The sequence below is a fragment of the Gossypium arboreum genome, chromosome 7 (genome assembly GCF_025698485.1).
Source record: "Gossypium arboreum isolate Shixiya-1 chromosome 7, ASM2569848v2, whole genome shotgun sequence".
In the NCBI taxonomy this organism is placed as follows: Eukaryota; Viridiplantae; Streptophyta; class Magnoliopsida; order Malvales; family Malvaceae; genus Gossypium; species Gossypium arboreum.
Genome location: NC_069076.1, coordinates 87,435,490 through 87,449,565, shown reverse-complemented (window position 1 = coordinate 87,449,565; position 14,076 = coordinate 87,435,490). Strand labels below are relative to the sequence as shown.

Below are 14,076 nucleotides of genomic sequence, written 5' to 3'. Positions count from 1 at the left end.
CCACAAGGAGGCCTCATTTTCCCGTGTTTTAAAAAAGTTTTTATAGGGGAATTTATTTTCCACCAAACAAACGGTGGAAAATGATGAAAATATTTTCCCGAAAATCTTTTACAACCAAACAAACGGAGCCTTAGTTTAAGCAAGGATTATTTTATGGCCACATTTCCGTACCATATGCTTGTTTTCTCTGTGTTTGCGTACTAAAACTCGATAGATTCTCGATATCACCTTGATTTTCACAAATACAGCAATGACACAAAATCCTAACATTCCTTTTGGATGAAGTGTTAAATTGATTTTGGCGGACATGTTGCTGCATGTTTTTATTAATTTTATATAAAGCATAATAAGTCCTATCAATTCATGTTCTTTTATGAATCCATCTCAAACCTATCGGCATATGGTGGTGACGAGAAAGAGGAGGAGAAGTAATTGGTCGTTCTTGATGGTGTTTAAGTTGAATGGGGATGAGTTTATTTCATCGAGGAGCTTGAAAATATGCTGGGAAGACAGGGTTTACGACACTAAGTGCTAGTTTAGTATTATTTTTAAGAAGTACTTTTGAGAAGTTTTGTTTAAAATTTAATTGTTTAGTATTATTGTCAAAAAGTATTTTTGAGACATTTTAGACATGATATTATAAAGTAACAAATATGTATTTAAATAATGTTCAAATTAGTTAATATTATGATATTTTAACAAGAATACAAAAATAATTTATTATAACTTATTGTTAATATTTTAATATATAATGTTAATTTTAAATATTTCTAAGTAATTAATATTAATTATTTATTAAATTTAAACAATCAAAAACAACTAAACTAAAAGAGAAGAAAAAGAAAAGAAACTCACGGGGGAGGAATTAAAAGAGGAACAAAAGAGAAGAGAACCAGAGGGAAGAACTCTGAAAGAAAAAAAAAAAAGAAAAAAAAGTGTATTCTAACGTCTCTTTTGGAGAAAATAAATTGAGGTTAAAAATGTAAATAACAGTAAAAGTACTTTTGGTTGAGGAAAAAAATTAAAAATTTTAACTTTTCTATATGCTAAAAGTCACTTTTTTTAAGTTGAAATTTTTACTCAAATTATATCAATTTGACAATACTTTTAAGTAAGAAGTACTTTTTAAAAAAAAAATCTGTCTCAAAGGCACTACTGAACAGGGCCTAACTTGGATGGAATGGTTGGTTTTCAAGAATTTAATAACATAATGTTGCTTTTCATTTCTAGATTTATTCAAACATCCTATTCTTGTGTCTAAAAATAATTTCATTTCATTTTCATTATTTAAAATTTTAAACAAATTTTTTATTTTTATTTTAAAATGTTTTAATTAATTCTTGACATGTTTGAATGATTTGATAAAATACATAAGTTAAAGAATTAAAAGAGACTGAAAAATTAATGAAGGATAAATTGATTTTTTTGTAAATTTTAAATTTTAAATAAGTTATTATGAGTATAAAAGAATAAATTAAAATTGAAGGAATGAGAATAAATCAAATATTCAAACAATAATAATGTAAATAGGGATTGTAAAAGTTTTCAAATTTAGACTTGTTGTCAACAAAGGGCATATATGGAATAACCACAAGATCTTTTCGCGGTGAAATTAACCATTTTTATTTAACAGCAAATTGCTTGGTTAACTAAGAATGAAGCCCGTTATAAAACAAAATTTATAATTTTGGGCAACATATAATTTGATTAAAATGCTTCCAAAAAAAATAGTTTCATTTAAAACTAGAAATATATTTTAGATGATAAGATATTATACGACAGAGACGAGCCCAACAACCTTATACATGTGAAATAAAACTATTTTGTTAATGTTTTAGCACCAAAAAAATACTGAAGATAACAGGAAAGAAGATGAAAGGGAGTGAAAAACCCAGTTGCACAACCTTCAATGGTTGCGAATGAAGCCATTTTTTTAATTACCCAGTTTCATACATATATATATATATCTTGCCTTTCATTTTCTTTTCCTCTTTCACTGTTACTCAACCAACTTTTTTTTTTCCCTTTTTTTATTGGCCCAGATCTCAGCTACCCATTTCTCATCTTCGGTTCCTAATGGCAGATCTTAAGTTTTCTTTCGCTGAAACTTTTCTTTGTAGTGCTTTTGCTGCTTGTTTTGCTGAGGTATTCACGATCCATGGGTATTAATTTTACATGTGCTTCTTTCTTTTCTTTTTATTTTGTTTGCTATCTGTGATTATTTGCATCTTGATTGCTATTTTAGTGGGAGGAAGGTTGACCCTTTTTTTCTTTTCTTTTAGTCTATAGGTATATGCATATATCTGCTTTTTAACCCCTTTAGCTTTAGCTACTTGTTTCTCTGTATGTGATATTTTATCAGTTCTTATACAATGTTAGAGTTTTGAATGAAATTTAAAAGTTTTGGGCTTATGATAATTCATCAAGCTTGGTGGGAATTAGGCGATCATGTGGAACTAGCTTAGCAAGATTTTAGATGCTTGCTCATTTTGTAAGGAATGTTTGCTCAATTGTTACTAATTCAATTTTAAATCTCCATAGGTTGAGGATACAATTGGTAGGAATTTGTGTACTGATTTATCCATGGATATATATAGTAAATCAGCTTGTGATACCTTTTTTTTCCCAACAGACATTGATTTATCAATGTCACAGGAAGCATTCCTTGGTAGTATCAGAACCTTTTATATGGAATACTTGTTGTCATATAATTGATGCAGTGTAGCATCATAAATGCTTTGAGTATAAATTGAACTATTATTGTTCAATGTGCTGGTTCGCTCGGCATTTGGAGAGGCGTTTCCTATACTTCCTTTTGTTTCCTTTTATGCTTAATTGTCTTGTTTTACTTAAACATTGCGCTCATTGTTCTGCAGTTCTGTACCATTCCTTTGGATACTGCCAAAGTCAGACTCCAGCTCCAAAAGAAAGCAGTTGGTGATGAAGTTAATTTACCAAAATATAGGGGCTTGTTGGGTACCATGGCTACCATTGCTAAGGAAGAAAGATTATCAGCACTTTGGAAAGGAATAGTTGCTGGTTTACATCGCCAATGCATTTATGGAGGTCTAAGGATCGGGTTATATGAACCTGTAAGGCTATGATATGGCTCAAATTAGCTTGTTTCTGATTGTTTTCAGTAATAGTCTGATATTTATGTGTAAAATGAATTGACAGGTCAAAACACTATTAGTTGGTGCTGATTATGTTGGTGATATTCCGTTATACCAAAAAATTATAGCAGCTCTATTGACTGGTGAGTCAATGGTAACTATTTTGCCACACTAAACTTTGCACATCTTCCATTTTTAGCTTTATGCTCCGTTTTGCCCATTTATAGGTGCCCGTGCCACGCTTATAATTAATCTTTCTTATTTGTTATAAAAAAAGATATTTTCTTTTGCTATAAACTCATATAAAAGCCTCTTACATCAACCAGGTGCTCTAGCTATTACAGTTGCTAATCCAACTGATCTTGTCAAAGTTCGGCTGCAAGCTGAAGGAAAATTTCCAGCTGGGATTGCTAGGCGTTATTATGGGACTTTGGATGCATACTACACCATAGTTAGAGAAGTCAGATTTCTTAGAATATTACTATCCTTTTCCTTTTTTTGAGAAATTAATTTCCTTATCATATAAAGTTTTCAATAATCAGGAAGGACTAGCAGCACTGTGGACTGGGCTTGGTCCCAACATTGCACGAAATGCCATTGTAAATGCTGCTGAACTAGCCAGTTATGATCAAGTGAAACAGGTAAAATTTCAATTTTAAGTCAACAAAGTTAAAGTTAGTCATTTTGATAAAGTTGGTATTATGCTTGCTTGCTAGTATGGTTGTTACAATGATGTTCTAACATCTAATATCTTTGTATCATGCAGACAATTTTGAAGATTCCCGGATTCTCAGACAATGTCCTAACACATCTTCTGGCAGGTCTTGGTGCAGGTTTCTTTGCAGTCTGTATTGGTTCTCCAATTGATGTGGTAGGTATTTGATCTTGTCTTCATCATCTACAATACTCGTGAAGAATTATAAGATTGGTAATTTATTATTATTTGTTATTTCTATCATAAAATTTTCCCTATCACTTTTGAGCTCTTATTTTAGTGTTTGGTTCAAAACTAGAATTACATCTGTCAATGTTTTGCTTCAGAACTAGCATTTTCTGAAAGACTGTTTTGATTGGTTAACCCTTATATAAGAGATAAGCACCACTGGATACGCCGAACCATTGTGTCATTTTGTGCTGAAGTGCAAAGGTTCTCTGAGTTGGAGTTGTTAAAGAAAATGATGTGCTATGGTCACGCTCAATACAGTTTAAATTGCAAATCCTTTTTCATGTTGATACTTCAATTTCAGTCTGTCTTCTAAGCATTACAGGAACTCACAAGGCTTTGCTTAAAGAAGATTGTGGATCTCTATATCATATAAACCAATTTGACGAAACTTATGTTGGATGGATGAATCTGCTTGTTATGTTCCAGGTAAAATCAAGAATGATGGGAGACTCTGGCTACAAAAACACTCTTGATTGTTTCATTAGAACTTTGAGGAATGAGGTATGTTGGTTTTCTGATTGTTTTATTTAGATTTCTCCAGAATCTATAAATGTCTTCTTCTCTTAAACTCTGCGTTCTTGGTGGTTAATACTACCGGAATGCCAATTGGTACCTGAAGTATAGATTTTTGCATGTTTCTGAGCTAAAAAGTTTACCTTCGTCATTAGTTTTTCTTCCATCTTTTATGTTAACTTAAAGCTTCCAAAAAGAGCTGGCTTTTGCAGTTCATTACTTGTTTATTACAAACCCTTTCTCAAAGAGTCATCTTTTGCCAGTTAATTTGAAGGAAACCAACTTTTGACTAGAAAAGCATTGTTATAATGAGTAGTAAGTTTTGATAATTGATGCATTACAGGGATTCCTTGCCTTTTATAAGGGGTTTGTTCCTAATTTTACTCGGCTGGGATCTTGGAACGTGGTTATGTTCTTGACTCTTGAGCAAGTAAGATCTGCAGTTTAGATTTGATCTTGTCTTTTATTTTTTCTTTTCATCCGTTCATAAAATATATGTATGCATGTGCTTAACAATCTCCTTTTCCCTATTTTTAATAGGATTTCCTGTTTCATCTCCTCCTTTAGGTTAAACACACTATAACATTTGGATTTGGAAAAGTTCCATGTTTATTGGCTCAACCTTAATAGTGCAATGTTATTTCTAAATCATTAGAGATGCTTGGTACCTTAGTGAATTTTTAAAAAAAATAAAACTTCATTCATCTAGAATTCAATATGACCTTTGCCAAAATTTCACCTGTAATTAGTACAGATTTCATTTACACTATGCCGCTTGGATACAAGTACTAGTGTTGGATACTGGTACGTGTCTAGCACGAACATGTTAAACTTTGTCTAAAATTTTTCATATATTTAGATGATATCCTTATAATCATGTTCAGATATGCATCGGATACGAATAGTTGGGTACTTAAAAGAAAATGAAGAGTCGTGGAAACTTAGCATTTATGTACCTTAAAAAGCACTTGTATTGCTACCACTGATGAATATGTTAACCTCCTTTGTTACATCAATGACAGGCCAAGAAAGCTTTCCGGGGGGAATTATATTATGATTGATTTTAGTTTGCAATCAGGAAGACACACCTTTTACTTGCATATTGTGTCTTCGATCTCAAGGAGAATATTTTTTGATCAAAGAAATAAGGTAGGAGCATTGCCCAAATCTCTTTTTCGTATAACTTACCATTTTTCTTAGACAAAATAGTATTACTGTAACAATCAATGTTATCTGGACTTGGGAGAAAGTGTTTTCAATTTTTTCCAAGTATTTTTTTTTTCCATATATTTGGAGGATCATACTCTTATATCCATGTTAGAATACATGTCAAACACAAATATTTTAAGTAAAAAATGAAGAGTTTGGATAACATAGATGAACTATTAAGTGAAGTTTTAAGTCAGTAATTAGATATGTTTTAGGTGTTATTACGCCTATCTTGTCATCTGGTGTCCTACCAAACAAACTGAAAATTGGCAAATATTTGCCACATTGTATTTGGAATCATGTAATATCTTAACATTTGTGGGAGGTTCAAGAAATATTTGCTTGTTATTAGTAAAATCTAAGTTGTATGGACTGGTGCATTACCTTGGTTTTTTAGTGTAATGTGGAAAACTACATTAGTGTTTCTTTACTCAATCAGTATGATTGACCTTTGGCAGGTAGCTTTGGTAGACTTGGGTCATTCCAACAGTAAAGGTTCAACATTGTTATATGGCAATCAATGTTATATTGGAATTATTTTTTGGATTATATATTTATATAACATGTACAGTGTCGTATTCAAAATTCTCAGCCAAACATTTAATCTTTACCATTCTAAACACACGTCTATTTACAATAATTAAGTGATCACAATTTTATAAACTTAAATCATGAATATTTTTCTATCAATAGATGAAATAGTCCCATGATTGTTGGCAATAAACTAAATAAAATAAAATATTTTGCATTAAAGGGATTTATAAACTGCATATTTGCACATTGATTATCCTCTCAAAGTATGTGCTTCGCTGCCTCTGTTGCTATTGGTGAAAAGCATCAAGGAAAGTCCTGTAATCATGAATAAGAATATGGAGCTCAGAAATACGCAGAAACAGTGGAAATGAATTTGTCTAATATCGAATTTGATTCTGGGTATTCCACTTCATATCTTAGAGAGATCAGATCCCCCTTTTCGTGGGTGACCTTCCGACAGGGACTACCACCTCCACGCCCCAACCTGTTTTTTTGGACGTTGAAAAAATTGGTAAAAAGATCTTTCCAGTCCCCCTCAATGTTGAAATTGAGCAAATTGACCCTTTTCAAATAAATTGGAGCAATTTAATTCCTGTTAATTTCGAAACTGAGTAACTGAGGACAATAAATCATGGTGTTTCTTTCTCAATTGTATGTAATTTTGATTGGTATAGTTACAAATTCATTCTTCACTGTATATATATATTGTCATTTTGGCCTTAATTCTAAAAAATTCAACAAATTCAACCTTAGTATCTACACAAATGTTACAAGATAAATTTGTTATACTAGGACCGAATTGATAGAATGTGTAAACTTTGAGGCTAAATTTATTATTAAACCTATCAAAATCATGCACATGATGGAAAACATCAACTTCGTGATTAATTGCCCTTATCTGCTCATTTTCGAAATTAATAGGGATTAAATTGCTTTGAATTTTTTAAACGGATCAATTTGCTAAATTTCAAAATTGAGAGGATCTAAAGATGTCTTGTTACCAAAAAAGACATTTCCATAATAAGAATAAAAAAATACAATTGGTATTCATTTTCATATAATAAAAACATGAGAAATAAAATAAAAATGAATAATATTTGACGCATTGTCATTGCATAAGTCTCATGCACCATTAATAAATAATAACATGACATATCATCATTAAATTAAACAAAAAATATAAAGGACTTGTAAATAACTAATAATAATTTTATTTAAATGTAACTATTATAAATAAATATTAATAACTCTTTGATTTAGGATCTTGAGTTTAAAGGATTAATGTTTAGGGCTTTAGGTATAGGGTTTATGGTCTCAAATTTAGGGTTTTAAATTATTTATAATTAATTATTATTTAATTATGTTTAAATAAAAGTATTAGTATTTATTTATAAATCTACTATTTTTTTATTTAATAATGGAGTGTATTGTGATTATTTACCAATAGTCATGGGAATTACGCACGATAGTGCATATTGAAAAATATTTACACTTATTATATGGATTTAAATAGAGGTGTCTATGGATCATGTTAGGTAGAGCCGAGTTAAATTCAAAAAAATTCTAAGATGGCAAACTTGACCTAATTCAATTTACCAAAAACTCATATTACTTAAAATAATAAAATATATTTGTATATAAATATTTATTTATTTTATAATTAAATTTCATTGAAAATATTTTAAAATTATTTAATATAAATTCCAACCGGATCGGATCAATTCAAGTTGATGATAAATTTTGAATGGGTAAAATGTGATTTATATCCCTTAAAAAGCGAAAATGAAAATATTTTTGTTTCCTAAAATTTTTCATAATCTAGTGCTAGCATATGTCCGTTGGATCACACATCCACGACAAACTCTCCAACGTCAAATTGATGAGTCTTTTTTGTCACTTTTTTTTTTAAATTTTATTTATAATTTTCATGATTTTTAATAATTTTAAAAGATCTTAATCGATTTTTTAATTTGCTACTAAGACTTCTTTTACCTTTTAATCTTATTAATTACAAAAATTTTTAATTTATTTCTAATAAAAGAGTAAGGATCAAATTGAATAAAAGTGTAAAATTTAAAGGACTAAATTTATTATTATACCTTATATAAATAACACTAAAACTAATTAATCAGTTAACCTGTCAAAGAAGCGTCATCTTTATCTGCCTCCTCCAACAGTGTCTGATAGGACAAACTTTTGAAACCCTAAACTTAAATTAAAAATTGGTTTCTGATTGAGTCATGAGATTTTGAGTTAGGGTTCGGCTTGTCTTATCTTGTCTCTCCTATATTGGGTTTTTAGTTTTCGAAGATTGATTTGGAATTATATTTGATTTTCTGTTTTTATTTTTTGTCTTAACCGCAAGTGCAGTAGCTATTCGATTCCATCCTCGATCCCACAAAATTATTTTTCCAAAGTTTGTATCTCTTCTTTACTTTTAAGTGACAATGGGGGAATGGTATACTTTCGTCTCTATGTCGCCGTCTCATCAATGAGCGTAGATTGATAGAGATGGCTTTTGTACTGGTCAATCTGTATCCCATTCTTCAGGTATAGTTTTGTTTGATCATAGATCAGCAGGTGACCTGTCCTTTCTCCCCCTTTCGTCATAAGGCCTGGTCTAACTCTGAGAAAAACCATTACTGTGTTTAGGTCCCTAGTAAGCTGAATTCGTAAACTATGTAAGGGCTATTTTGGATCCTACTGCTTCTTTTTGTCTCATCTCATACACGATCTCTCTCTTTTTACTTTTACTTTTGAAACCCTAACAATACTATGGTAGGATTTAAGAACAGATACATGGTTATGGAGGTATTGTTGGATCCAAATAAAGAAATTTCAGGGGATGACCCCATTGTAGTTACCCAATTTAACATATCAAAAGCAATCAAAGATAGCATTCTTGTCAACTTCGGTGAATGTGGTCTAGCTTCTTCGCTCGGATCTTTCCAAGGTATAAGATAAACAATGGTGCTTGTTCTTGTTCGTTTGTTTTTTTTTTTCCATTGATTGCTGTTGAATGATTTTTTTTTTCTAATTTTCTTTCGACCCATTTTGTAAAATTTCATATGCAGTTAAATACGTCAATCCGATTACAAAGCTGTGTGTTATCAGAGTTTCAAGAGATGAATACCAAAAAATTTGGTCTTCAATAAGCATGGTTAGGAGAATTGGGAATTGTCCTGTGCTATTTAATTTGCTGGATCTTAGTGGTAAGTTCTTTAAATATGAAGCCAAATCGGCATGTTGGTAATATCTTAGTTGGTTCATTTGTCAATAGAATTCAAGCTTGAAGAATCATTTTTACTAAACTATAAGGCTGGTGTTTAAGAAATCTGAAGAATATTTTAGCATGACAAGTTTTTTACTGAGCACTGGCTGTGGAATATTAAGAATGATTGAACATCAATTCTACCTCTTAGCCTGTGATGTAACTTAGGTTTGGCAAAATAACCAAAACCCATCATGTTCAGACTCAACTGGACCCTATGGGGCCTTTTTCTTATGCTAATTGGGTTCAGAGGTTGGTCATTTTTATTGGAAAGTTTCATGGTTGGGTCAGGATGGATTTTAACCTAACCCAATCTGGGAACTTTTTCTAGAATTCCTCTCTTCAAATTTTATAACTACTTTTTCATATATTTTAGGTTTTACTAGACTTTATTAGATTTATTTGGATAGTTGGTAGATATTTGGATATGGAACTCAAGTGTAAGTGTTTGGGTTAAGTGGTCGAGTTTGTCTGCTAGAACTCAAGTTCAGATTTAGGGCAGGTATAAGGTGAAAATGTTTTGAAGGCGAGATGGGCACAAACTCTGCCCTGCCCTCACTAACAGTTTGCAGCTCCTCTTTTTACATGATTTGGATGTTGAAATACTTTGTGTAATTCTAAGCAAAGCTTAAGACTTGAACAACTGCATGGTTTGGTATAAAATTGAAATGTTTAAAAAAGTTAAAGATTTGTTAACCTCGAGCTTCTTTCTTTCTACTAGGTAATATAAAGGCATGTAAAACTGCTGCCTTGAAGTGCGATGAATTAAAATTCGAGCAGTACAAGCTTATGGTTGGAGCACGGCTCTCGGCTGATGTCACCCAGCACATGAAAAACTGTCTTGAGAAGATCAGAATTTTAGAACACTAAAAAGTGATCCACAGGCAGTAGCTGATTGCCCTGGGATGCTGGTATGCCACTATGCACTTATGAACTGAGATCAAATTGTTCAAATTTTGGATAGGCAAATTAGGCATTCATATTTCACAATATTTGGAGTATCATCTTACCTTGAGCTGTAACCGAGTTGAGCTTAAGTTGTAAAAAGCTCGACCTTGAGCTCAATTGACTTCTACCTTTAAAGCTTAGGCTTGATTAAGCTTTTATTAAGTAAAACCTGAGTCCAGTTTCCATGATTACTTCTATTTTCGAGCTCAATTTCAATACTTGAATAAGTTTAGTAGCCACTCAATTAGAATGCTCAAATTTGTCTTGCTTGAGACAATGACTGACTTATATTATTTTTTTGAACAAAACTAGAGTAGTTTGCAAGTAAAAATGTAATCTTACTTTCTTACACCAATCTCCTGTATCTTACCTTAAGTTGGTTCTCTTTTCTTTTTTTTTTTTTTTTTTAAATATGAAAAGAGTTTTAAGATATTTTGTAATTCGTAATACATTAAAGATATTAGGATTTGTGTTACACAGCTTAATGATTTATGATTTTGTAATAAGCCTAAAACCTTAGGAGGATTTTTGGTATTATAAGATATATTAAAATATAGGTGGTAATATATATTGTAATTTGTAATTCTTGTTACATAATAGATAATAAAATTATGTATGTCTTAAGAAATTATATAATCATATTAATGTAGTTTATATTACACAGTATATGACTTTTTTTTTTAATAATATTGAGATTTTACAAAATATATTATATAAATGGTAAGGATGAAGATATATTAGAGAAATTTTGTGTTGTAAGAGAAGAAGAGGGAAAAATAGTCAAATTCAAGGAAATAGGTCGATTTTGAAGATAGTGAAAAATGCGAATAATGTAAAATCAACATATATTGTCAATTTAGTCTTTGTAAAATATATGATGATGCCATAAATAATTTTGATATTCTTTATAGTTATTAATATATATTTTTCATTTTGTTATTTTTTTATCAACATTTTGTTATTTTTGAAATGTGCATTGTCCAAAAATCTGTCTAGTATTTTTACTAAAACAATAAAAATAAAAATAGATTTTCTACTAATTTCATTGAAATGTCTCATTATTATACTTTCCACCCATTTAATCTTTTTATGCATTTTAATCCTTAATTTATTAAAATATATATATTTGAAACTCTAAAGTTAAAGAAATTTGAAATGATTTAATTTTATCTATAAACATTATTTCAACAAAACTTCATTAAGAAGATTTTTTAGTCAACTTTGATACAAAATGTCACATTTCATGTGATACCTTCACACTCGAATCGTAACATCACATTATACTCTTGGAATACATTAAATTATCATTTACCAAGTAATATACATTTAAACAAATACTCTAGTATAATTTCAATTAAATAACATGTACGTGCTCAATGAATGCTAATTGATCTCGTTTGACATATTTAAGAGTTGTGTGGAATTAAAAATGAAATTAAGCTTCAAATCCAAATTCTACATAGGAATCTTGAGACATAATGTGTCTCGAGAAATAAGGATACATGTCTCTAGACTTGGGCCCTAGTATCTCAAGACACAATTCCCTATTTCAAACTCTAGTTTCAATGCTTAGATGTCTCAAGAACTAAAATATAAAACATGGCAAAAATAATTTTAGTTTCGATGTTTTACCGTCTTGAGACACAAACTATTGTGTCTCAAGACTCCGATCATGATTGTCTTAAGGCTTGCTTGGTAAGTCTTGAGGCTTGTACCTAGAAATGCACAATTTGATCATTTTTGTTCTTGGAATCTCGAGACATAATCATTATGTTTTGAGACACTAATATGATATGAACTAAAATAAACATTTAAATACATTCAAACACTAATCAATTTATGCCAAAATTAAGCAAACTTTATATTATTTTCATATGCATCAATTTAACAAACAATTATATAATAAAATATCCAGACAACTTAGCAATCAAGTCAACTCAACCTAGTGTAGTTGATTAAATGGCTTAATACTTATAACCATGCATACTTAATCATTACTCAAGCATTAAAACTCAACAAAAGAAATTTTATAGGTCCATATCTAATCAAAGCATATTATAATACGATTTTCACAGTCACAAATGTATACATATTTTGACATATTTCAATAGAAATCAAGTAGTCAAGTATATATGTACCTTAAGTTATATTCGACACCATTATCATTTGCTTATTTTAACAGTCTATTAAAGCGTAATTGAAATCAAATTATGAGAGCACAATATAAATATACATATATGTTTTAACTCAATAAATCACCAAATTACAAGTAAATAAAATATAAAATATATATATATATATATATATATATATATATATATATATAAACACTTTAATTCACCAAAGTTATTTTACCTTCCATAAAATCAAGTATTATTATTTTACTATGGAATTTTTTCTTTTATTTTTATAACAAATGTTATCGTAATCAATTCAACTAAGATGATATAAATTTATCTAAGCTTAATCACCAACTTACCTTATATATATATATATATCAACAAAGAGAATTATTAATTTCTCCAAGGATGATCACATGAAAATAACTATATTTTCCTCATCAATCTATTATTAATTTAATCATTTCTAATCCATCCTTCATGTTTAAATTCATCAAAACTTTAACTATTTTTATTATTAATAATTTTATAACTTAATTACTTAATAAATCTATGTAAAGAAAGTAAATCATGCTAACATAAATCAAAACCGTTATTCACCGCCTGTTTTGTCTTCCCCCCCTGGTGTCTTGACATCATAGTTAGCTACATTGACAATTCGATTACGAAATAGTATTAGTTTACATTCAATAAAGGTATAGCCAGCAATCAAGTATAATTCCATAATTTATAAATAAGTTACTTTTTAACCTTAATATTTGAAATGTTCGTATCTCGCTATTTATTCAATCGAATTAAAATTTAACTTCGTATTTACACTCTAAAGATCTCAAACTATCAATTTATAACATAGATTTCCAACTACTTTCATTCAATTCAATCTAGTTCCTAATATCATAAAATTAATTATATAGCTTAAATCAACACCTCCCACTAAGCATCTTAGATAATCTAAGCATGGTTCTTATCTTTTCTCTCTCTTCAACTCACTTAACCATTTCAATTTCCATCAAGTGGTCTTGGCTTAACAAAAATTTAAAAGAAAACTTGCGTAATTGGCTTGGATGCCTACAATTTTTCTCTCCTTTCTTTCTTTAAGAAATCGTTGGAGTAGAAGCCAAGTAAAAATGTCATACTCTTTCTTTCTCCCATTAACAAACGTCACTAATACAATCTTAATTAAGGGAAAAATTAATCACAAGTCCTTGGTATAATTACACACCAAGGGCTTGCTCAACATCTCTATCAATTCTCCCTAATTTGGTTCACTTTCATTTTTGTCCCTATACTATTTATTTAAATGCTTGATTAATTCTATTTCTCAATTCTCTATTTGACTTGTGAACTTTTCGAACAATTCAACTTAATAAATGCAACCTTAAACTGACACTAACAAAAATCAAATCATTACATTTCACATTA

The 14,076-nt window shown here is 29.9% G+C and overlaps 2 protein-coding genes across 3 annotated transcripts; both read left to right on the top strand.

Annotated features, from left to right (window-relative positions):
* The first annotated feature begins 1,641 nt into the window (after positions 1–1,641).
* Positions 1,642–6,480, top strand: LOC108467774 (mitochondrial uncoupling protein 2-like). Of its 2 annotated transcripts, XR_008286119.1 has the most exons (11): positions 1,643–1,912; positions 2,043–2,145; positions 2,877–3,092; positions 3,178–3,256; positions 3,440–3,573; positions 3,656–3,754; positions 3,880–3,984; positions 4,486–4,560; positions 4,916–5,002; positions 5,595–5,721; positions 6,240–6,480. XR_008286119.1 is itself a non-coding variant. In XM_017768652.2 (10 exons), exons 2-10 carry the CDS (start codon positions 2,077–2,079, stop codon positions 5,631–5,633), a joined length of 903 nt encoding a protein of 300 aa, XP_017624141.1. In that variant the 5' UTR covers positions 1,642–1,912; positions 2,043–2,076; the 3' UTR covers positions 5,634–6,138. The 2 variants fall into 2 exon arrangements, 1 of the variants encoding a protein (XP_017624141.1); XM_017768652.2 differs by lacking the exon at positions 6,240–6,480 and having other exon boundaries at positions 1,642–1,912; positions 5,595–6,138.
* Positions 6,481–8,455: 1,975 nt separating this feature from the next.
* Positions 8,456–11,170, top strand: LOC108469280 (probable ribonuclease P/MRP protein subunit POP5). The gene is made up of 3 exons (XM_017770179.2): positions 8,456–9,268; positions 9,390–9,527; positions 10,308–11,170. The coding sequence occupies exons 1-3, from the start codon at positions 9,091–9,093 to the stop codon at positions 10,454–10,456; spliced, it is 465 nt and encodes a 154-aa protein (XP_017625668.1). The 5' UTR covers positions 8,456–9,090; the 3' UTR covers positions 10,457–11,170.
* Positions 11,171–14,076: the final 2,906 nt, after the last annotated feature.